Source organism: Nipponia nippon, unplaced genomic scaffold (assembly GCF_047370975.1).
Source record: "Nipponia nippon isolate SJK-2023a ecotype South Korea unplaced genomic scaffold, ASM4737097v1 scaffold_1, whole genome shotgun sequence".
NCBI lineage: Eukaryota > Metazoa > Chordata > Aves > Pelecaniformes > Threskiornithidae > Nipponia > Nipponia nippon.
In genome coordinates, this window is record NW_028262290.1 from 20,164,819 (window position 1) to 20,188,040 (window position 23,222).

The window sequence follows — 23,222 nt, forward strand, 5'->3', positions numbered from 1 at the left end:
TTAGGACCTCCAAAGGACCTGAAGAAATGGTTTCATAATAAGCAGGTAAAATTCTTCACTTATGAGCATAAATTTGGTGAGATTTACACCAAAATCATTGAAGTGAACTGACACTCTACAGTTAGTCTGTCTTCAGAGGACGAGTGGGGAACATGTGGGTTTTCTGAGTTGTGGACAACTTCAGAGAAAATGATGGTTAAGTGGTTAAGGACCAGTGTCCTGAGAAAGATAGCACGGGGTGATCTCCTGCGTAACTTCAGAAAATGGCTGCTTCCTACCCAGAGCAGCGTTGTAGTTGGGAAGCAGTATCTTTGTGGTCAAAAAAATTTACATAACACATGAATGTTTCAGGAGAATAATATCTAGGAATAGTAGAGAAGTTATATCACTTCTGTATTTGGCACTGGTACAATCGCTTTTCCATTGCTGAGCTCTTTTTTGGTGTCCGTAAGACTGTTGATAAAATGGTAAGGGATTGATCAAAGGACTGGATACTTTGCCTTGCGGTGAGACATTCTGGAATCTTGCTCTGTTTATCTTACCCATGAGAAGGCTAAGACTTGACCTGATCAGAGTGTCTGCATTGGGGAAAAAACACTGAAAAACTGTTAACAATCTGGCAGGCAAAGATATAAAAAGTTTCAGTGGTTGCTATTTGAAGTTCAAAATTCCACTGCAGATTTTCAACAGTGAGAGTGATTAGCCCCTATGATATCTTAACAAAGGTTGTGGTGGTTTCCTTACCACTGACAATTTAAAAATCAAGATTGAATGGTTTCTTAAATGATATGTTTTAGTAAAGCACAAGTTCTGTGGCTTCTTTGTACAGGGCATTGGGCTAATTGGTCACAAAAATCCCCTTTGACCTTGCATCTCTTAATTCTTTTAATTTAAGAAAATGACTAGAGTCAGGCTAGTCATTTTTTTCCTTTTTTTTTTTTTTTTTTTTGGTTATTGAAGTTTTCTGTCCAAAACTTACACAGCTCTAATGAAAAATAGGTATTTTTCTTGGCCAGCTTCTGTGCATAGCCCATCAGATGGTTTTTAACTATAATGACCTTGCAGTCTTACAGTGTTAGTACATTGGTATACTATACAATATTGGTGTACCTGTAAGGCTGTATTCTTTGTTCTGTTCTTTGGTACCCTGAAGACATATGTCAAGCATGAGTGTATTTTACTTGGTTTTATTGAGATATGTATGAGATATCTTTATAGCATTAATTGAATTCAGGATTATGAAATCTATTCTTTCTGCAATAAGTGCAGCTTGTAGTGGTCTTTTAGTTGCTTCCCTCCTCTGAGTCCCATCTGCACACCTCATGTTTGCAGTGATAAGTGTCTTGGAGACATTCCTGCTAGATCTGAACTAAAATCCAATTACCAGCATTTATGTGGCTGCAATCCCAGTTAGGGCAGGAGTGCCATTAAGCAGGCCATTATACCAGTAAGCCCAGTTTCTGACTTCAGAGAGTCCAAAAGACCAAAGACTGCCAAATAGTGACACAATGACCAGGCAGCGAGTGATATTAGGAAGATAATGAGCATGTTAGCCTGGCCCTCTAAAGAAATGATGTTCAGGTAATGACTTTTTCTACTACTTGTTTCTCTGCCAGGCTCTCCTCTTTCTCCAATTGGTTTTGGACTCATTTGTCCATTTCAGCCTGGTTTTTACAGAAGTGTAAAAATACCAGGTTCTTGTGGTGAGCTGAAGCACCAGGTTCAACAGAGGTTTGTGACACCTAACAAGTGAGTATACAAGAAAGGCATAAATTAGTAGCAGTTGTTGTGGTATGGGCTGCAGGACAGTAAGATCATAGGAAATCAAATGCTCTTAGTTCTCTTGCTTACAGAACAACTTGTATTCTTGTGGAGAACAGGCTAGACTCATTTTGCACTGTTGATTCTCTTGTGATTTCAAATAGTCATAACAATTCACTTAAAACTGCTTCAGCAATATAGCTTAAATACATTTGATCCAGACAAGAGTTAAAGTAATTAGCTGACATTTGATTTTACTTGATATGGATCCAAACCATGAAACTTTGAACACCCTTAGAGTTCAGAAGTATTTCATTCAGTGTTTGGGTACTAGTCTGTGTTCTCAAGTAACCTTTTCAAACTTGGCAAATTTAATCCCAGATTTAAAATAAAAAAGCAACATAGGGAATCAAGTCTGGATTTTTTTCTTTAAATATAGAGATGCTCTAGAGTATAGTGGCAGCAGCAGCAAGCAGAAGGAATAGAAGATGTGGTTTCTGTATAAAGGTGTGTGTTTGTGTTTATGTGCGGTGTTCACACCCGGGTACATACTTATGTGTCTGTACAAAACATTGCTCCTGCTGCAAGGACCTTACAATCTGAACAGACAGCCAGGGCAATCATGTGCTTTGAGACCCAGAGGATGGTGCTAACTTAGAGCATGTGTGCATTTTCGGTTTTATGATGTGACGACAGCAGCGCTCTGACACTGGTTAACATTTGGGGGCCTTGTGGAAGGAGTGTTTCCATGAGGGATTTGGCTGGAGGAAACCTGCCTGCCTGGCACACAGAGTTGAGGAGGGTGTTGTAGGCAGGGTCAAAATAGAGATGTGAGAACTGAGGGTAGTGTGATGTTTTACATTGCGTATCACGCAGCTGGTAACTTGGAATGTGATTTACCATGTTTTGTAAGCTTGTTGTTTTTTCTTGCAGTCTAATACAGAAGGAAAAGGAAGAGGTTATGAAGAAATTCAAAAGGAAGTGTATAGATGTTTCTGCTGAACACAGAGGCGTTCACTTCCTCTTTCAAAGAGCAATTATGAGAGAGCTGAAAATGCTGTATGTGATAAGAATACATTGTATTTGCTGTACTAAGAAACCAAGATGGAAAGGGAACACTTTGGGGCAGGGGCGATTTTGTAGGATTTAATTATAGCCTGTGTACATCTGGGCAAAGAGAGAAAGTTAAGTTGGTATCTTCAAGATTGCATGCCTATGTGACACCAAAACCAGTGCTACAGTATTTGATTTGTTAAAGTGTATGTTCAGTGTCCAAGTAGTTTAGTAGTAGAGCATATCATGATTTTCCCTGCTTTGGACCAAGTTGAACTGACAGAGAGGTTGCAGAAGTCAGTATGCTTCCTGTGAAGTTCAGAAAAGAATATAAGCAACAACAAAGTGGAAGAATGCTGATTCTGTGATATACACTTCACAATAACTTACTGTATGCTAAATACCTGGAAATTATTCAGTTTGGTGCCTAAGCAACACAGTGGGAAGTTTTCAGGTTCTTTCATAAAGTTTACTCTCTGTATCACAGCATACAAATCATATTCTCTCCCCTTACCATTGTATAATTCTTCTGTGATTTTTTTTTTTTTCCTAATCTAGTAAAGAAAGAAAAGAAAAATATCTGATGCATTTTTAGGTGTTTATTATAACTTAGTAACTAGGAGAGCAATAGGGAAAGTTATCACTATGTGACCATTAACTATGTGACGGTCTTGAACTCTGTTATCCAAATTCAATGTGTGAGTTTAATAATCATTCATTTAAGTAATAATACACATGTCACATCTATGATACCTCACATCTGAGGATTTTAGAGCAGTTTACAACTTTTGATGAACTGAATCTCATGGCATTCCTATAAGACAGAAAAAAATACAGGCATAGAAGTTACAAATCATTTGTTAAGGCTGCTGAGGAGACAAAGAAGGAGAGTCTAGATGTCATGGTTTGGGGAACCTACACACAAGTTAAAATTTTGGCATAAATATATACAACTTACAAAATTACTATATTATTGAACTCTCTCGTATATCTTGTGTTGACTTTAAGCTGTGAAAGATGTGCTGTCCATCTCCTAAAAAAATGATAGCACGGGATAATGGAGGATCATTTTACGTGGTTAGCTCCTTTTCATGTGAGAGTATGTTAGGACAGAGCCCAGGGAAGTCAGCATAATTAAATTTGTCTGCAGAACAAAAGGTTGTCAACAAAGATATCTTACCAGAAATAGAAAAAAGAGGTACTTGAGGAGAGTAACATGTGGATAGTCATAGATAAAGGAAAGCTGGACAGTAGAGTCAAACAGAGACATTTTGTAGCTGAGAGGTCTGAATTTTAATGGCAGTCAATGAGGGAAGGTGGATATGAGAACGACATGGACAATACAAATGCATCTGTTCAAGACCATAATCCCTGCTCCCCAAACCAGACTATTGAGAATCGTAGCCTTTAGCTATACCCATGCTGTTCAGCAATTGGCCTGGCCCTAAGTCATAATCATATATATTCTTCTGTTTAAAGTTTCTGAAATAATGCAAGGATTGCACAGCATGCTTGGGTTGGGGGTTTTTATGACAACCATTACATGTTGGGTGGTGTGAGTGTAAGGGGTACGCCTAATGAAAGGAGAACCCAGGTGTAAGGGGTGAGTCCTGCTCCAGAGTGCTAGTCAAGGGTACAAGGACTATGTGGCAGAGTGGTGCAGTCTTGTTCATGTTGTCGACTTGGAGGATTCCTTGGAGCAGACTCTCCCCAGGGGCATATATGGGTTATGTTTTGGAAGGAGTTAGTTCTCTCCAGAGAAGAGCATAGGGCTGGAGTGACAGCTACACAGCGTGGACAGTCAAGGCTGAAACCTGGAGTGAACTGGGGAGCTGGGTTATTTGATGTCAATATTGCATAGCTGCTCAAGAGGGGTATAGAGAAAAAATAAATCCTTGATTTGGGGAAGAAATAACACGCTGTGTATGAGATTCTGACTTAAGCTGATTCAAACTCCAAAAAACACTTTGAGTAGTGAATAAATTCAGGCATCTTGCGTCTTTACTTTTGCTTTGTTCCTTTTAATTCTTTTGTTAAAGTACAGACTTCTGTGAGGAACCTTGAACAAGCTGGAGGTACAGATTTACTGAGAGCAAGATGCAAGGAGACTAAAAGGGGATTCAGAAGTCTACAGGATTGCCCACCATGTGTTAAGTAACAATTGCTTTGGAGTACACAGTCACATATTATTTGATGTGGTTATAGATAGGCAATCCCTGCCGACAGTGAGATGAGGAATACATCCAGGCCTAGCTCATCATCTGTTTGTTTCTCTTCTTATATGTCTTTGAAGACGTGGATTGGGAATGAGAATAGCTGCAAGATGAACTGTAGGAAAAGTTATATCTGAGGTCTTGTAGGCAGCAGGAGATGGGAACTGGTTTAGGAGTGTAAGGCAGTTGGTCTGGTAGGGTGTGTCATTACAAAGGGGTTAACAGAGAGCCAAAGAATCTTACGTATACCATAGGGGGCAAGGATGCTATTCCCATCAAGAGGATGTCACCAGGTGAGCCTGGTGCCAGAGGACTCCAACACTCAAAGTGTCCCACTGGCTGAGCTGTTTCACACCGGATCGCTTGGCTTCTCGTCCTGCCTGCCACCCACTAGGATTATTTTGTACAAGATCAGAGTTGAATGCTGTCGTGCTGAACTTGGGGAGGCATGTGTGGGGGCCGGAAGCAGAGAGGGAGTGGGAATGTGGTGTGCAGATGTGTGAAGGTGAGAGTAAAGCTTATCAGCTACTGGTTCTAGAGGGTGGTGGGCTTTTCCTTTTTTCTTTTCTCAGCTCTGCTCGTGAAGTCATCCATTGAGCAACCTCAATTATCCATCCATCCAAGATAAAAGTACCAGAGTACTATGTTAAGGTGTGGATACTTTTAGATATTTAAAAATATAACAATTAAACATAGTCCTTGCCCTTTTTTGGCCAGGTGCCCTCAGTGTGGCCTCTATTAAAAAGCTCTTGAGACCCCAAAGGCACTTTCCTTGTGTTGCATAGTATTTTTCTTTTGTTTCCAGTAAACCAGGTTTGAACTGGCAAATTTCTGTCAAGTCCTGTAGCCAATTTAATATTTAAAACAGACCTGTTAAGCTATGCTGGTTTCAGGAATGTCTTGAGCCATCCTCCCTCTGCTAACCTGCTGTGCTGACTCAGTGCCTGAGAGGGAGTTGACAGCCTGTGGGGACCGGGGAGTGTTCTGCGACTCTGCAGAAAGGCAGGATAGTAAAAGCTCGTATGGGCCAAGAGTGATGCAGCTAAGGTTTGTGTTGCAGTATCCGTCAAGTAATTTTAAGAAAAAAAGAAAAAAGATAATAGAATTAGTTGAAGGCACAGCAGCTGGTGACCTAAAATGGTAATCTGCACTAAACGCATTCCTTTGGTAATGTCTGTGCATATGGTTTTCAGTCCATTTTGGGTAGAAGCTTGTAGAAAAAGGCTCTTAGAAGTTAAAACTGTTACTCTTTTTTGGAAATAATCATCTTGACATTCTCATTAGAAGGACCAAGAAGAGACTGCAAGATAGCTGTTCTAGTACCCTGAGAGCTATGAGCCAGCATTCTTTGCTAGTGCTGTACCTGTACTTGTAAAGAGTTTGCTGCTCTTAATATTGCTCTCTTCACAAGCCAGAAGTTGCATTAGTGTGCTTGCTGGATTTCCATGGACATATCATTCCAGGTGCATATATCAGGGTGCTGATGTTCTTATATTTTGCTGCTGTTATGTGCTTGTGTGCTCAGGTTCAAACTAGAATTCAGTGCCAGGGTTTTACTTATGTTGCACTGATGAACTTTATATAGCTTGATCTCTGCTTGCTTGTACCTTTATTTAAAAAGTGTGTAAATTCATTAATTTGCCCTTCATACAACTAAAAATATAGAGATTGCATTTCTTTTTATTCACTTGCCAGTGCAGATGTATGAGAATGAATACACTTTCAGAACGTTCCTTTCAAAACTACTTGTAATCATGTAATAGATAAGTAATACTTTAGAGGGAAGAGGACCTCCAGCCAAAAAAATTTCCAAATGATCTTAAAGTGTAATTTATCTTCTTATTTTGCAGCTAGCTATGGACAAAATCCAATTTGCAAAGGCTGTTTATCTTGTTCAAAGGATAATGGGTGCATCAGATGCCAACACAAGTTATTCTTCTTCTTACGACGAGAAGGAATGAGACAATATGGTGAATGCTTGCATTCCTGCCCATCAGGGTACTACGGACTCCGAACGCCAGATATGAACAGATGTTCAAGTGAGTTTTTTTTGCACGCTTACATTCACTTTTGTAGGAAGGCCATAATTCACGTTCAGATTTTAAGATGATGTGTTGTGGAACATGGTGATATTTTCACAGATGTCTCAGGATCATCATAAAACTTCTTTGCTAAAGAACATCCCAGCTCATTCCAAGATATGTAACATTCAGCAGATTAAATAGTTGATGCATTAACCTAGTTTTTATTGTTGTTGTTATTTTTATTGTTATTATTGCTTTAGTTAGAAGGGAAATTTAGGAAAGAATGGTGATTTAAGCAGATATTCCTAGTTTTAACAAACAAACTCCCGTTATATGAAAATAGAAAGGATTAAGCATTAATTTAACAGTGCCTCATGTAGGTACTAGTCAGTATATGCACTGATATATGGGTGGGCTTCTTGTCATGCTTTTTGTTCCCACACAAATTTCAGGTGACCAGACACCTCACACCAGACATGCTTTAATATGTAAGTGTTGCTATTTTAATAAAACAGATGTACTATTAAAAACAAACAAACAACCTTTCACTTTTAGTACTGCATTTTATTTGGAAATTTACAACCTGCTAATGTGCAACAAGATTCCCTGTTAGCATATTTGTGCCTAGAAGCACAACTGTTAAAACCAATGAGTGCTCTGGTATCTCTACACATTATTTCAGCATCTGGCAGTTGTGCCAATATCGATTTTTCCATATGCTCATATGGGGAGTATTACCCATATGGATTATTAATCATTGCTGTTACCTCTAATTCTTATTCATGTGTGGGTTTTTTTTTTTTTTGTGTTTGTGTGTGTCATAGCCTAACCAGAATTAGGTCATCCTAAGAACCTGAAGTGAGAAATAGCTTTTCTTTGCTTCCTGGAATAATCAAGTGTCTGTTAAATGCACAGCACTCTCCCCCTCAGTACTGTGGTGTGTCACTGGGATGCACTGCATTGTGAGAAAGTGGGTGCTGGCTTTCACATCACACAAAACCCTGAGATCCACATGAGGTCACTCCATGGCAGTCTGGGCTGGAGGGAGAGCACTCATGGCTGTGCTTGGACCTGTCCCAGTCCATGCAATGATGTCCTGCCTCTTTCTACCCATTCCCTGTGCAGGCTCTGTGGATATGGTATGCTTCACGTTGTGTTCCCAACTGCTATGTAATATTGCTGAGTGCTGCCTAATCTGTACCAGGTGGCTAGGTTTTGATGAAAAATTAAATGAGACCAGTATATGGTTTATGTATCCCTTCTGTAAAGTAATTTAGGATCTTGGCCTTAATTTTCATAACACATTTGTGAATTCAGCAACTCGTCCACTTTAATCCTTTCAAAACTGAGCTGTGAAAACTTGCCTATGTAAAAAAGTTTTTGAATATAGTTACAGTTTTGGGAAATAGATGAATTTATCTATATGAGCCAGTACTGTGCTTGTGAGATAGGAAAAGTAGTCTGTACTGGCAGTCTTTACTTTCTTAAAAAGAAAAAAAAGTTATTTGCAGAAGGTGGATGATGAATTCAATATAACTTTTCTTCATTTTACCACTTACAGAAAGCGGCCTTTTTCCCTGAATTACAGGATTGGTTTTGAAAAGCATAAATGCGAGTTGTGTCCAACCCATATTGGCATGTGTTGAGCACTGGATATTTAACTCACCCTCATGCCTTTGACAGTCTCCCCCTGTGAGAATAATGATGCAGTTGCATTTACTGACCAGTCCTGGTTTCCCTCCAATGATTTTTTTGTATCGTATATTTTTATTTTAGTGTAACTGCCAACTGGTGTATTTATAAATCACATCTTCATTTTTGTTCTTGGTTTGGTGATCTTGCATGGCACATACATTGCATTGTGGACACACAGACAATTTGTGGGTTGAAGTTGAGTTAAAATAAACATTCTTAAAAAATAGAATAGGTTTCTTCCTACTTGATGTTAGATACTTTTAGGTATGCTTAGTTACAGACTCCATTGCCCAGATAGTATTGTCTCAGCTAAAAATAATAAAAATTCTGGCTATGTTAAAATCCTTCTGGGAGTTACAGGGCTTGAATTACATAAGTTGAAATGATTTCTGCCTTATTAATATCTTTATAGGCACAAAAGCTGTTTAACATTTTATTACTGAAACACTTGCCCATTTTTGTTAGAGAAGCTATAAGAACATATTTTTTATGGAAAATGTTGACATGGTTTTAAAAGACAAACATAGTTAGTGCCAAATGTAACACAATAAATACTACAGCCAAGTGCAGCAGCTCTAAAATGATGGAAATTTTGAATTTTGGGACTAATTTTATTTTCTACATGTACGCAGTATGTGTGTCTTGAATTTGCTAAGTGGTTCTAGACTGTTTTTCTAGTAACAGTGAATCATGTAATTTTGAGACTGCTTGTCACTTGAAATCGATGTAGAGTTTCCTGCTGGAGATGATTTTCCTCCTGAACACTGCAGTATGAGAATGCAGTACATTTGGACACAAAATGGGAAAGTGTTGAGTCTCTTCTGTAGAATACCCAAGAGAAGAGCTACACTTTGTTAATTTTCCAAGAAATTTTATTAATTAATGACTGAACTGCTCCAACAAGAAATAATCTCCTGAGGAAAAAACAAGAGTGAATTAAACAGTAAGATGAAATCTGTCACCTGGGTGGTTGGTTTAACAGTGGTCTGATTAATGGATAAAGCCTATCTTGAACCTTTCACCTTAGTCTGTATCCATAGTAACCTCTACAGTTTTAGGGGGAGGATGTACTCAGAGTGTAGAAATTACAGCTCCCTTCAGCTTTGGTTGGCTACTTCATTTGTTTAGATTCACCTTCTTTCTCACAGTAGGCCCCGACATGGCTAAAATTGTAATTTCCCCTTCCATGCGCCTTAAGTAAAAACAAGATAGAAGAGAAGCTTTTAAACAAATTGAGCATTTATTAAAGACGTATAGTTAATTCACTGTATTAAGAAAGGTAATGATTTTTTTTTGAACTTTGTTACAAAATAGCAAGACATCATTAATATATCATGGCTTGACTGTTTCTTATGTAGTATAGAAGAGCATATGACCTTCTGAGACTATTATAGCCAGTGCAACTGTAACTGTCTGTCAGAGGGTTCAATTACCACAGGGGCAGCACCATTTGCTTTAAATAAAATAATTTTTCTGACTTTTTAGAAATGGTTTTCATTAATTTTGTGTATGTTTCCTTCAAATATGACTTTATCTTTTAAAAACAAGCTTAACATAGCATTTGGGATTTTGGAAGTGAAGCTGGATGTCCAGAAATTGAGGTCTACCTATCATTATTTTATAGGCATTTTTTTTTCCTTATCTCTTCCACTCTCTTTTCCTCCTTCAAATAGATTTGGATTTTTTTTAATTTGGATTTTTTTTTTATTTTTGACCTTACTTTATATTTTGACAGAAGAGTTTTGTTCCATCTGTCTGGCAACAAAAATCATCGTAGTGCTTTGAATTAAGATTTATTAAATCTGTAGTCAATTTAGATTTAATAGGGCAATTGTATATTTGTAAAGTACTAATTGAAAACACTGTGGTTTGGCATTTATTTAAAAAATGTCAACTAATTAATCAAGATTAGAACATACTGGAAATGTATCGCTAAGTGTTTATTAAGTGAATTTATTTTAAAAAATATCCTCACTATAGTATTTTATAATTAGGATGATGTATTCTAAGCATTGTTCTTCATGAAATAGTAGACCTGTGGTAAACTTCAGGACCTGTTACGGTCAAGTGACTGCGTATCATTCTCTAGCACTCATGTTCAGTCCCTGCCAAAGTTGTAGCTTAAAAATCTTTATTTGTATAATAATAATAAACATGCAACTACCTAGGCCACATCTGCTTAGGAGGTTAAATAGCTAGCTATTATAGATATTCCCTTGTAGGCTAAACATCTTTTGCTTATGATTTTCCTCCTCTCCTTACTGTCTCCTCAGTGACTTTCCTGAAAGTTTTGGTCTCTCTTCTCTTTCCATTGGTTGTTCAACTGACACTCCATCCACTATAAGAACTGCTCACATCATAGCTTTCTTCAGCATCTTGCCTCTGTCTCCTGCTCTTGCTAGCACTAGCACAGTCTTTGTCCCTCATGTGCCCTTGTATCCTGAAGGTGAGTTTTAACATGTGTAGTCTGTCTGGATTTTTGAAGTCTCTCCCACCTCAGGAAATTCTGGAGGTGATTAGCACAGAAGGTGGTGCTGGTCAATGTGCTGGTCAATTGGTGTGGAGTGCCAATGGACACATTAGGATGGCAGCACAAAGTTAAGTCTGGAGCACCAATGCTGTTTTACTGAGGAGAAAAGGGATGGGAGCAGGAGTTGGAAGCAATGAGTGTGACCAGCTGTCTTTTCCACTATGTGTACTACAAAATATCTTTGTTATGAAGGGAGTTATGGATGGATAATCAATCACATTGATTATGTTTAGAAAGGGACAACGTGACAATGGAAATGCTACAGAATATGGATCTTTCACAAAGGCAAAATAAGGCTCGTTTAAAATTTTCAAGATTATGCATATCAGTAAAAATACTTTACAAATTAGTAACTAATTTTTACAGTTGAGATAGACATCTTTTGACCTTAAAATTCATCATATTGCACTTAGTATGAGAAACTAATATAGTAAACCTTCTTCTAATATAGTAAACCTTCTTCATGGGTACAACTTACTCCCAGGGAGATTCCGATTGGACATGAGAGGTAAATTTTTCACAATGAGAAGAGTCAATCGTTGGAATAATCTCCCCAGAGAAGTGGTTGACTCTGCTACACTGAACACGTTTAAGACTCAGCTGGACAGGGTGCTGGGCCATCTCGTCTAGACTGTGCTCTTGCCTAGAAAGGTTGGACCAGGTGATCCTTGAGGTCCCTTCCAACCTGGTATTCTGTGATTCTATGATTCTTGTTAAGGTATGTTAGAATATGAAGCACATGCGTCTCAATATGGAGCATTTTACGCCTTATTTTGAGCTTCAGAAGCATTATATTTCCCTACAATTCAGCTTATTCTGCATCACCTTATAAGCTGGTGAATAAATTTACAATGGAAGGCTAGTATTTGTTTTTGGTAACATTATGCTCTCTGTAATTGTAGCACAGAAAGAAGTTGTTTACAGGAGCACATACTCTTTTTTTTACAATAACAGACATATGCACATGAGTCTAAATTTCATTCAATATCTGAATTTGTATTTTGAACTCCTGGGCTTTTGGTTCCTTCTCTATAATGTAAGTCTGTCAATTCTTTAATGCATATTTTAAAAGAAAAATGAGTAGGAGTGGCTTATCATGAATGTCAGGAAGCCAAAGCAGATCACGAAAATCTGTTAGTATCACTGTGGTTTATCTGCTTAAAATATATCTCTAATTTGGGCATGATTTGTAATCCGGGCTTTCTCCTTCCAATGTTCTTTAATGCACCATTTATGTAGTTTTCTATAAATATTGTAAGTTTCATCCATGTCAATCAGATTTGGTTTTTTTATGATATTCAAGTAAATGGTAGAGGAACATTTGGGTCAATATAAATGAGATTATCAAGCCTAAATACAAATGTTTTATTGCTGGCTAGCTAAATGCACTTCTTATAGATCAGATTGGTTGCCCTAGCCTTGACTGAAACATGGCTCATAGCTATTACTTTTTAAAAAAATCTCGTGTATGTGCAAAAACACTTCAGAAGAAAATTATTTCTGAAGTGCCATGGGGTGCTAGAGCTCACTGAAAATTAAGGAAAAGGGGACTTTGGCTCCTAAGTCCTGCACATAACTTTATCTTTTGCCACTCTGTTTCAGTAAGCAAAGTTGAAGATGTTTTACATTTCTGTCTTCAGATTCTTTCCTGACAATGACCTTTTTTAAGGGAGATATTATGATCCTTTTTCTCCTCTGTAGAACCGAAGAATTTGGTCCTTCAGTTTGGTAGGTTTCCTGGCCATTGATTGAGGAGTGGCACAGTATTAGCTCATGGAGATATGTTTCTTGCTTGAGCATATTCTGTAAGAGCTCTCAAGCATGGAGGCACTTTTACGTACTATAATCTACCCTCGTGCTCTACTGAAATGTCAGTCATTCAAGTTCTTACTCTCCTGTCAGCCTAAATTGAGAGATTGCACGGTATCAATAGACCTTCCATTGGAGAAGTTATATATCTTGTCCTGTAAATCAGAGCTCTGAACTCTGTCGAAGGGCTAAGTTCAGAACTTATAAGTTCAGAAGGGATAAGTTCAGAATGAAGGGATAAGTTTCAGAACCCTGTTGAAGGGGTAAGTTTTTGTTTCACTTTGTTTTGTCTGACACTGAAGATATTTGAGAAAATCACTTCGGTCTAATTTCAGCCCAGTTTAGCTTGACTGGACAAAGTAGTGACTTCTCTTCCACCCTTTCCCCTGGGAGGTAAAGTCATGGAGCTGTGAATTTATAACCACTCCTGTGAGAGGTTGTGATTGAAAATAGACTTCTTGAAAGTTAGCTTTTTTAACTTCTGGAGTACTGCTCTTCTTCAGTTCTCACTTTTCACTTTATAAATATGTGTTTACCATGAAAGATTATCTTTCATTAGGATTAGGATTTTTAATATTAATTTTGTCCATTAAAGTCATTGCAGTGGGCTCTGGTCTATCTGATGGGATAAGAAAGTTATTAGTTTAAAACTGACCTTGCTGAAGTAATTAGGACCTTTGCCATGGATTTCAGTGAGGTCAGAATATTGTTCTTTTAGCATTTACATACAACTCTTGTGGGAAGTATGGTGTAACATTTTAAAAAATGTCATCTGTTTAGTAATAGGCTGTGCTAATCAGACATAGCAGCGGATTTCTCTGGGCCTCCCTGGGTGTTTTTTGAAGTCCAGTTATGCGAGGACGGTACCAGAGGAAGATGTGTGGTCTACATATGGGGGTGGCTTTCAATGGTGTTTTATACCTTTCACATGGAAGGATGGAAGCAAATATTTGACTTTCTGACTTTTCCAAGATAGAAACACTGGAACGAAAATACAAGATTGTGCTAGAAGAGCTGTGGTAAGAGTGTTATGATGAGTCTGAGAAGTCCTGGCTATGTAGAGGGTAGTAGAGCCAGTGGGATATAAAGAGACATGATGCTGAGCAGGAATAGAAAGCATTTGAGGTCTGGTAGGAAGCAGACCCTTGATGAGACACTGCAAATTGAATACAAGTGAAGGAAGAGGCAGGGACTCACAAGTGTCTGCCGCTAACCTACAGACCTCTTGTTGGGAACAGCAGCAATGAAGCACCCTTTGCTTCTTCACTCTCAGGTTCTGAAGATTAGGTTTCCAACCTTGTCATTGTTGCCCTGCAACTATGGTAGGCCCGCCAAAGGTATGTGATTGTTCTTTGGGTTTCTTCTGCACAACTGACTTTATAAACTCTTTCTCCCCTCAACACCAATCTTATCTTTCCCTGTGCCTCCAAAGCTTCCACGTCTAGGCTTCCTCTCCTTACTGCTTCTAAAATCTCCCAGGCAGTTACCCTTGTCTATCTGGAAACCTCTAGCGGGCACCATTTTCTGTTTATTTTTAGAGAAAAGAAATCAAAACATTTCTTAAGAATACTGTGGGTTATGCAATATCTATTTCTTTCCTCTAAAGAGCTCCTTGGGTCTAAAATTTTACCTATGCTCAAGTGTTTTTTGTTTTGCTTTCTTTGAGGTTTTTTGGTGTTGTAAACTTCTAGGTCATCTTTTAAGTGGAATAAAAAGAATACACTAGCAGCATGGTTTAGCTACTGAAATTATACAGAAAATGAAACCACTGAACTGGTGAGAAAAACAATTGGATCTATGGCTAGTAAATTGAAGTAATAAAATTGCTTTTGAAAAGAACCTTCTCCAGATTAAAAAGAAAGCTCTCTTGTTCCAGTTTGTTATAATTATATCGGTAAACTAACTAGTTAATTTAAAGGGAATCTAAAAGGATTTAGAAAGGGGTTTTGAGAAGTAGGAAGGATTTTGCTTTCCTTCCCCAGAGTTAGGTGTAAGATGGTGAGATCAGAAAGTTCAAAGGGTTGAAAACTGTGGCAATCAGAATAAAGCAGTTCAGATCATTACCTTTAAAAACATTGCCTTGTTTTTTATTACATTATTTTGTGTAAAGGCTAAAACCACTTTTTAAAATTCTTGTTTTCTTACTGTATATTATGTCAAACAGCACTTACACAGGTTTCATACTAGATTATTCATTTATTGTCCAATTTATTATTTAAATAATAGTATACAAGAAATTGTTGAATTCTGCAATATACTTTCATTAAGACTTATATTTAACAAAATATACATAGATAATGATGCTGATTAACAATAAGAAATACAAAATTTGACACAGTTATATTTAGTTCCAAACCAATGTATCTTAATATCCATAATGGAGTATCAACATTCTTTACGAGTCCAGCTAAAAATGTTCTCTCTCTGTGTTGGTATGTTTAGCTGTAAAAGCAAGAGAATTTAAAGAATTCATGTATTCTAACTTACTAACCTCAGTCGCAGTTAAAATAATTTCTTAATAGCACTTTTATTTAAAAAAAAAAAAAGAAAATTTACCCCAAAAGCATTTAAACAATATAATAGAATGAAGCTAGGCACCAAAAATAATAAACTCATTAAAAAATTCTTTATTTTATAACCACTCTTATGTCATTTTATAATTGGAAATAGACTTCTAGAAAGTTAGCTTTTCTAACTTTTGGAGTACGGCTCTTCTTTAATCCTTTAATTTAGTTTATTTAAATTTTATAAAAAAAAAAAATCCCTGCAAGACTTAGAGCTGCACCAGCACCCTTCATGATTTGAAACAGAGTATATGGAGGATGTCAAAAAGGAGTAGTTGTCAATCCCAGTTGATCTTCAGCTACAATGTGGTCTATTACTGAGTTAAATTATCATTACGATTAGCACCCAGTAACCCCAAGCATTGTACTGAATATCACACTGGTGAATTAATGTTTTAATTTCAGAATTCTTAAAGTATTCCTAATACTTTTTCACTATTTTCCCTTCAGTTGCATCTGATACAGATTAAATAATAGGCATTTCATGTTTGGACTATTTTATCTTCGTAGGAAAAAAATGACAATAAACTGCCTTGGTGGAAAACTCCACCCAACCTTAATCCGGGAGCCCCTACTAATGCTTCCAAAATATAATTATCATGGCAAGGACTCTACTGTGATACAAAAGTAAACTGGCATAGAAGGCAAAGCAAAATATATAAATAGGATGGGAATTTTGGAGTATGATCAAGAAACTGAAAGAAGATTGATTCATTTGTTTAATGTTTAAATATGGGGTATTCACATATGTAGTGTTAAATAGCAATAGTTTTATGGAGGATATCCCCAGCGTAAGGTGAAGCAGGCTTTTGCCTGCTAAGCATGTTTATATGATATCAAAAGGCAACTTGTACCACAAGTTTTTCATTTAATCCCTCTTCCACCCAAAAAAGTTCAAACAGAGTAAACTTTAAACATGTTACTCCCCAACATGTTTTGAAAGCAATAGTTAAAACATTATTTAAAAAATATACTTGCATCACTTCGATGTGAGGGAGGATCACATGATGCTAGTTTTTCTTTTAATGTTCTGTTCTGCACCTCATCATTGAACTAAATGATTTCGAAAAACCTTGATGTCTTTTCAAACTGTCTTGTGTGGGTGGGCAAGAGGCAAATGTTTTTTCTGAATATTTAAACACACTGGATGTTTGATTCAAACATTGCCATTAATAAAATACTTGCAGTACATCTTGAGTGTAACAAACCAGATTTGCAATTAACTACTGCAGTACATCTCCAGAGCAGCTCACCTTATCATTTTGCCTTGCAGACACGTTAATCTGGGCAAGTGATTTTGCAGGGTCATTGTATGAGCATTGATCTCCTGTTCTTTGGAGACTGGTTCAAACCTCAGGAAAAAGAAAGTACCATTCTTGGGAGTTTCCCATAAACTAAACTGTGGATAAGAAGCCCAACTTTTGCTGCTTATATGAACACAAGTTCTAAAAGCCCCCTTGAGAGATGCCGGACACTGAAGTTGGTATCATGCAGATTATGTGCGGTTGTGTCTAAACAGAGCCTACAGAGCTTCCCTTTGGCAGCAGCACACTTCAAACTGATGTTTGTATTCCTTCTAACCAAAGAAAGCTATACCAGCATTTGAAATATTTTTTTTATTTTCATGGGATCTGCCTAATTTCTTGTCCAATGCCACAAGAAATCTGACCTGAAAAGCCTCATGTTTCCCTAATCAATAACAAAGAACAATTTCCCACCACCACCCAGTTTAAGTGCTATGGTTTGCCCTATTTTGGCCTGCTGAAGTTCAAGAATAAATATTAAAATCTGTTTTATAAAGATTGGCTAAATTTGAAGTGTTATTAGGGGATGTTTACTAGTAGCTATTTCAGAAGTCCTTATGGTTTGTGATTTTTTTTTTTTCTTTAGAAAAGAATGAAGAATAAATGAATGACATAAGTGACCAAAAATATTAGTATATTGTTGCATGACATAAATAACAAATGCTTCCTGCTGTGACTTCAGATAGCTGAAGACAGGATACAGTTAATGTAGTTTGTATAAATTACGTATGTTAGCTGAAGGATTAGATTTTTAAAATTAATTTTAAAGTGTTCATTACTGTTCCAAATATAATGGCTTTTACTTTTTAATCTTTGGAACATTTTTCCCTGGCATTTTTTTGTAGGTATGTATGGCTGACTTTCATAAGCCTCCATGTAAGTATTTCTGCTTTTCAGGTGTGCATATGATTGTTGATATGTAGTTCATTTCCAAGTTGCTATGTTTCAGTACAGAATAGGATGTTTCTGAACAGTCTGCTTCTGAGTCTGTAATCTATTGTGGATGATATCTCTCTTAAATTTTCAGAGAAATCCAGTATTGCAAAAGGCAATAGTTTTGTTTTGGTTGGGTTTTTTGTGTTTGTTTGGGTTTGTTTTTGTTTTTGTTTTTTTTACTATTGATTATAGCTTTGTCTTTTAATCATTTAATAATGGCTGGTTTTTATGGATTAACTGCCTTAGTAATAGAGAGGAGTTATATCCAGAAAAATTGAGGCTTTTTGCATGGTAGCACATGCATATGTGTAGATATGGACATCAGGCATAATATATGAAAGCATTCATTCAGCTATTTATAGGGTTAAGTCTTTGAAAAAAATGTATCCTGCTTGCAAGGAAAAACAATACACTGAAGACAGTACATATAATACATGCCTACTTCCCAAAATAATTTGTTGCATCTTAGTTTCCTCAAAATTACTTAAATACAAAAATAATTTACATTGAACATGTTTCTTTCAAAAAAGATGTAATTAACTCAAATATCACTTAACTAGAGGTTTTATCTACAGTTTTGGTTAAAAAAAAAGGATTAAAAAGGTGTAGGGGAAAATGTGGCTAACAATGACAGTTAATTGTAATTTCTCTTATAGAACAGATAGATTTCAGGATGACAGTATTCCTCATATAGCACTTCTGGTCTTGCTATTTTATTGCTTTATAAGTCCTTTCATTTTCAGTCTTACCCTAACTTAGCTGTCTTATTGGTTCTTATGATCCTTTTGATTCAGGATGCAGAATAGAAAACTGCGACTCCTGCTTTAGCAGAGACTTTTGTACCAAATGCAAAACTGGCTTCTACTCGCACAGAGGCCGCTGCTTCCGAGGATGCCCCCCTGGATTTGCAGCCTTGGAAGAGGTTATGGAATGTGTGGGTGAGTCTTCTAGCACAACTGTGCTGCTGAAGCAGCTCTTTTGCCAGGTGGACAAGTTCAAATACTTGTGACACTATTTTTAAGCTGATGCTTAGTATTTTCTATCAAGAAATATTCACTAATGGATTGTGTCTGGATCTCTTTACCCTTAATGAAAATAATAATTAATAATAATAGCTTTTTCCAGACTTTGAAATATTGCATTATTGGGAATATCACTCTGTTCTGCATCAGAAAATTCTGTCCTCTTAACTGTAAATCACCTTGTATGAGAATTTATAACTTGTAATTTGCAAGATTTCAGGAAGGCCAATTTTTGCATTAGAACTTTAAGTCAATGACGTACTTGTCGGACTCTTGCCCTCATAAAACTATCTGCTCATTTTGCCTTTTACCAAGGCCAGAAACCAGGGACAGGGCAGACTGAATACCTGTAGCATCTGGGCTTCAAATTCACTTTTAATTTCTCTGCAGCTCCCCCTTTTTCCATTAGCAAGTAACAAATATAAACCACCAAATAAGTCTTTTTAGCAGAAATTTACTTTATAACTCTGAGCCAGCATTGGCAGTTCTCACAATATTTCTCGAGTCTCACAATTTGGTGTTTTATCTTGAAGCCTGGGAATTGTGTCAGAACTGACTCTTTCTTTCAAGAGTATGCCTTGCATTTCATGATGGAGAGGACCTGGAAATGTGAACTCTTGAACTTTGCAAATCCAGGTGACAACCAAATAGGATTTATTTATTAAAAAGAGAACAATTTAAATCAATCTCATGATTTTAGGAGGTTTTTTGAATATTTGGGACTGACATGATATCTATACATAGATAGATCTTTCTAAAAAGATTCTTTCAGGTTCTGTAAAAGATTTTAATTTTTTTCTGAGTTTTTGCTGTTAAAACTTTCAAGTGATGCTTTCTAATAATGTATTCTAATTTAAAAAACAAAACAAAACAAAACCCACCAAACCAGAAGAATTCCTCACTTGTGTTTTCTTTTGCTTTATCAGAAGGCTGTGAAGTGGGTCAGTGGAGTGAGTGGGGAACTTGCAGCAGAAATAACAAAACATGTGGATTTAAGTGGGGCCTGGAAACAAGAACAAGACAAATTGTGAAGAAGCCAGCGAAAGACACGATACCGTGCCCAACCATTGCAGAATCCAGACGGTGTAAAATGGCCATGAGGCATTGTCCAGGAGGTAAGCATAGTCCATGCCACAAAAATCTTTATGAGCTTTCCTTAACTGAAATCCTATTTCTAACTTGAAAAAAGAGCTATTTCATCCCCGCTGAAGGGGAAATCCTATCTCTGCTCTGCCAGCCAAGGTTGAAAGGCAGCAGTACTATGGCAGTCCTTCTGGAAACAGAATCACAGAACCACAGAATAGTTGAGGTTGGAAAGGATCTCTGGAGATCCTCTAGTACAACCACCTGCTTTGAGAGCAGGGTCAGCTAGAGCAGAGTGGTCAAGGCTGTGTCCAGCCAAGTTTCAAATATCTCCAAGCATCAGGAATGCACAACCTCTCTGTTGGAACAGGTTGTTCAAAGTATTCAATCATCTCTACAGTAAAAAAACCTTTTTCTTAAGTTTAAATGGAGTTTCCTTTATTTCAGTTTGTTCCCATTGCCTCTTGCCTTTTCACTGCACACCACCCAAGAGCCTGGCTCCATCATCTTTATTCCCTCTTATCAGGTATTTATTTATATTTGTAAGATCCTCCTGAGCCTTCTCTTCTCCAGGCTAAACAGCCCAAGCCCTCTCAGCCTCCCCTTGTACAACAGGTGCTCCAGTCCCTTAGTCATATTCATGGCCTTTCACTGGACTCACACCAGCATGTACATTTGTTCCTTTTCTGGGGAGACCAGTGCTCTGGATGTGCCTCACAAGTGCTGGTTAGAGGGGCAGGATCACCTCTCTCCACCTGCTGTTAATACTTTTCCTGAGGTAGATCGGGATGCTGTTGGCCGCCTTTGCTGCAAAGGCACATTACTGGCTCATGTTCAACAAGTTGGCCACCCTTACTAAAGTCAAGATAAACAACATCCACTGGTGTCCCCTCACTCATAGAAGCACTCATTGTAGAAAGCTGTCAGGTTGGTCAAGCATGATTTCCGCTTCACAAATCCATAGAATCATTGGATGGTTTGGGTTGGAAGGGACCTGAAAGATCACCTGGTTCCAACCCCCCTGCCATGGCCAGGGACACTTTCCAATAGACCAGGTTGCTCAAAGCTGCACCCAGCCTGGCCTTGAACGCTTCCCATGAGGGGGCATCCACAACTTTTCTGGGCAACCTGTTCCAGTACCTCACCACTCTCATAGGAAAGAATTTCTTCTTTATATCTAATCTAAATCCACCCTCTTTCAGTTTAAAGCCGTTACTCCTTGTCCTATCACTACATGCCCTTGTAAAAATTGCCTCTCCAGCTCTCTTGTAGGCCCCCTTCAGGTACTGGAAGGCTGCTATAAGGTCTCCCCGGAGCCCTCTCTTCTCCAGGCTGAACCACCCCAACTCTCCCAGCCTTTCCTCATAGGAGAGGTGCTCCATCCCTCTGATCGTTTCTGTGGCCCTCCTCTGGACTTACTCCAACAGGTCTATGTCGTTCTTATGTTGGGGGCCCCAGAGCTGAATGCAGTACCCTAGGTGAGGCTAATGAGAGTGGAGCAGAGGGGCAGAATCACCTCCCTCGACCTGCTGGTCACACTTCTTTTGATGCAGCCCAGAATATGGTTGGCTTTCTGGGCTGCAAGTGCACATTGCTGGGTTATGTTGAGTTTCTCATCAACCAACACCCCCAAATCCTTCTTCTCAGGGCTGCTGTCTATCCATTCTCCACCCAGCCTGTATTTGTGCTTGGAACAAACCTCTACCATCAATGGTAGAAAGGAGTTTTTATTATCTTTTAAATTGAAATAAAAATATGTGCAAGCTTCATTTTTGCCTGTAGGACCCTGCCACAATCTGGAAGACAATATAAAGTTGATTCTCTGTTGTCAAGGTTAACTGAGTCTGTTATGCACTCTTCCTCCCTGTCCCACTCCCTGTACTCATACACACATGCGTACACATAGTGCATAGTCATAGTGCTACTAAGGTACATTGTACAGCCCAATTAATCTGCAACCTAAATAAACTTCTCAAAGACATTGAAGAGTGGAACCTACAAAATGAATATCTCTATAGGAAGGAAGAAGAAAAGGCAAAAAATTAAGGCTGATTTGGGCTGCCATAATATGTGTCTCATGGTATCTTTGAACGCGAGTCAGCTGCATCTACATCAAGGTTAGCTACACTTAATAGTGCTTGCAGTCTGCTGAGGTGGATGAGCTGTTCCAGTTACTTCTAACAAACTCTGAAGCCCAAATGGGGTTAGTGATCAGATCAACTGGGGAAATGTTTTACTGCTAAAATGGAAGGAAGAAAAAACAGCCTGTGTGAAGTTCTACAAAATCTTCAGTCAATATCTTTTTTTGCTGTTCAGATGCATGAAGTGTAGCTTGTAGTGGAAAATTTGAGAAAATTTCAGAATATTTTCAATTCAACTCCATGTGGTAAAGATTTAGTCATTTATGTACCCAATGTATATAGAGGGAAGTATTTAATGGATGCAATGTCCAGCTTCTCTATAAACTCCTGGCAAGTAGAAATTTACAGATGTGGGTTTAGTGTTGATAATTTAGTTAAGATACTAATTATTCAAATTGTTGTAAATAGTTTGAGAAGTGTTCTTAAGTGGACCACAATAGTTATTAATGCTGTAGCATGCTCATGTAACTGTGGTAATCTGGAGCTAATGAACATTCATACCTTTTTGTAGCAGATTCTCTTAAGTTGTTTCAAATTTTCTTGTCGTGCAATTCAGGTCACTGATTAAAGATTTACCTCTCAAACTTCACCTTTTCAAAGGCACAGTGGTGGACTTTTCTAAGAGTTAGGAAATTTATTGCCTAGTCTATATCAAGATCTTTGACCGCATCTCTGCATTTCTTTTCACTACGTATCAGGAAAGCTTTTGCTGCAAATACAAATTCAGTGTGAAAGGCTTGTTTCATAACCATGGGCTTCAGTAAATCCTGGAGATTACAGTCCTCTCCTGTCCTCCCATGGTATGGAATTCCCCACTTGTGTTTTCAGAGATATAAAAACAAATACGTACAAAACTGCAGGTTTGAACTCTCCTGACGGAATGCTGATGCTTAATACTGCTTCTGTGCAATCATATAAACCACTGGCCAGAGTATAAACTCCTTTACGTCTCCTAAGAAACTCCTGGGAGAGAGTGCGTTAGTGGTGTTTTAAGTGCCTGGGGTAAGTCTTCCCCAGGACTGGTTATCTCTGCAGGTGAGGAAGACATGGAGATTGCTCTGTTCGAAACTCCGGCTTTGTAGTATGT

At 37.9% G+C, this 23,222-nt stretch overlaps 1 protein-coding gene across 2 annotated transcripts in view; it reads left to right on the forward strand.

Moving 5' to 3' along the window:
• RSPO2 (R-spondin 2) overlaps positions 1 to 23,222 on the forward strand; it is a 115,632-nt gene that overhangs the window by 50,061 nt on the left and 42,349 nt on the right. Inside the window, exons 1-4 of one of the 2 annotated variants that reach the window (XM_087747503.1) lie at positions 6,948 to 7,066; positions 11,020 to 11,192; positions 18,684 to 18,827; positions 19,838 to 20,026. In XM_087747503.1, the coding sequence (XP_087603629.1) occupies positions 7,002 to 7,066; positions 11,020 to 11,192; positions 18,684 to 18,827; positions 19,838 to 20,026 (571 nt within the window). In that variant the 5' untranslated portion in view covers positions 6,948 to 7,001. Of the gene's footprint in view, positions 1 to 6,877; positions 7,067 to 11,019; positions 11,193 to 18,683; positions 18,828 to 19,837; positions 20,027 to 23,222 lie in introns of those variants that run through there. The other variant, XM_087747512.1, reaches the window with a different exon arrangement.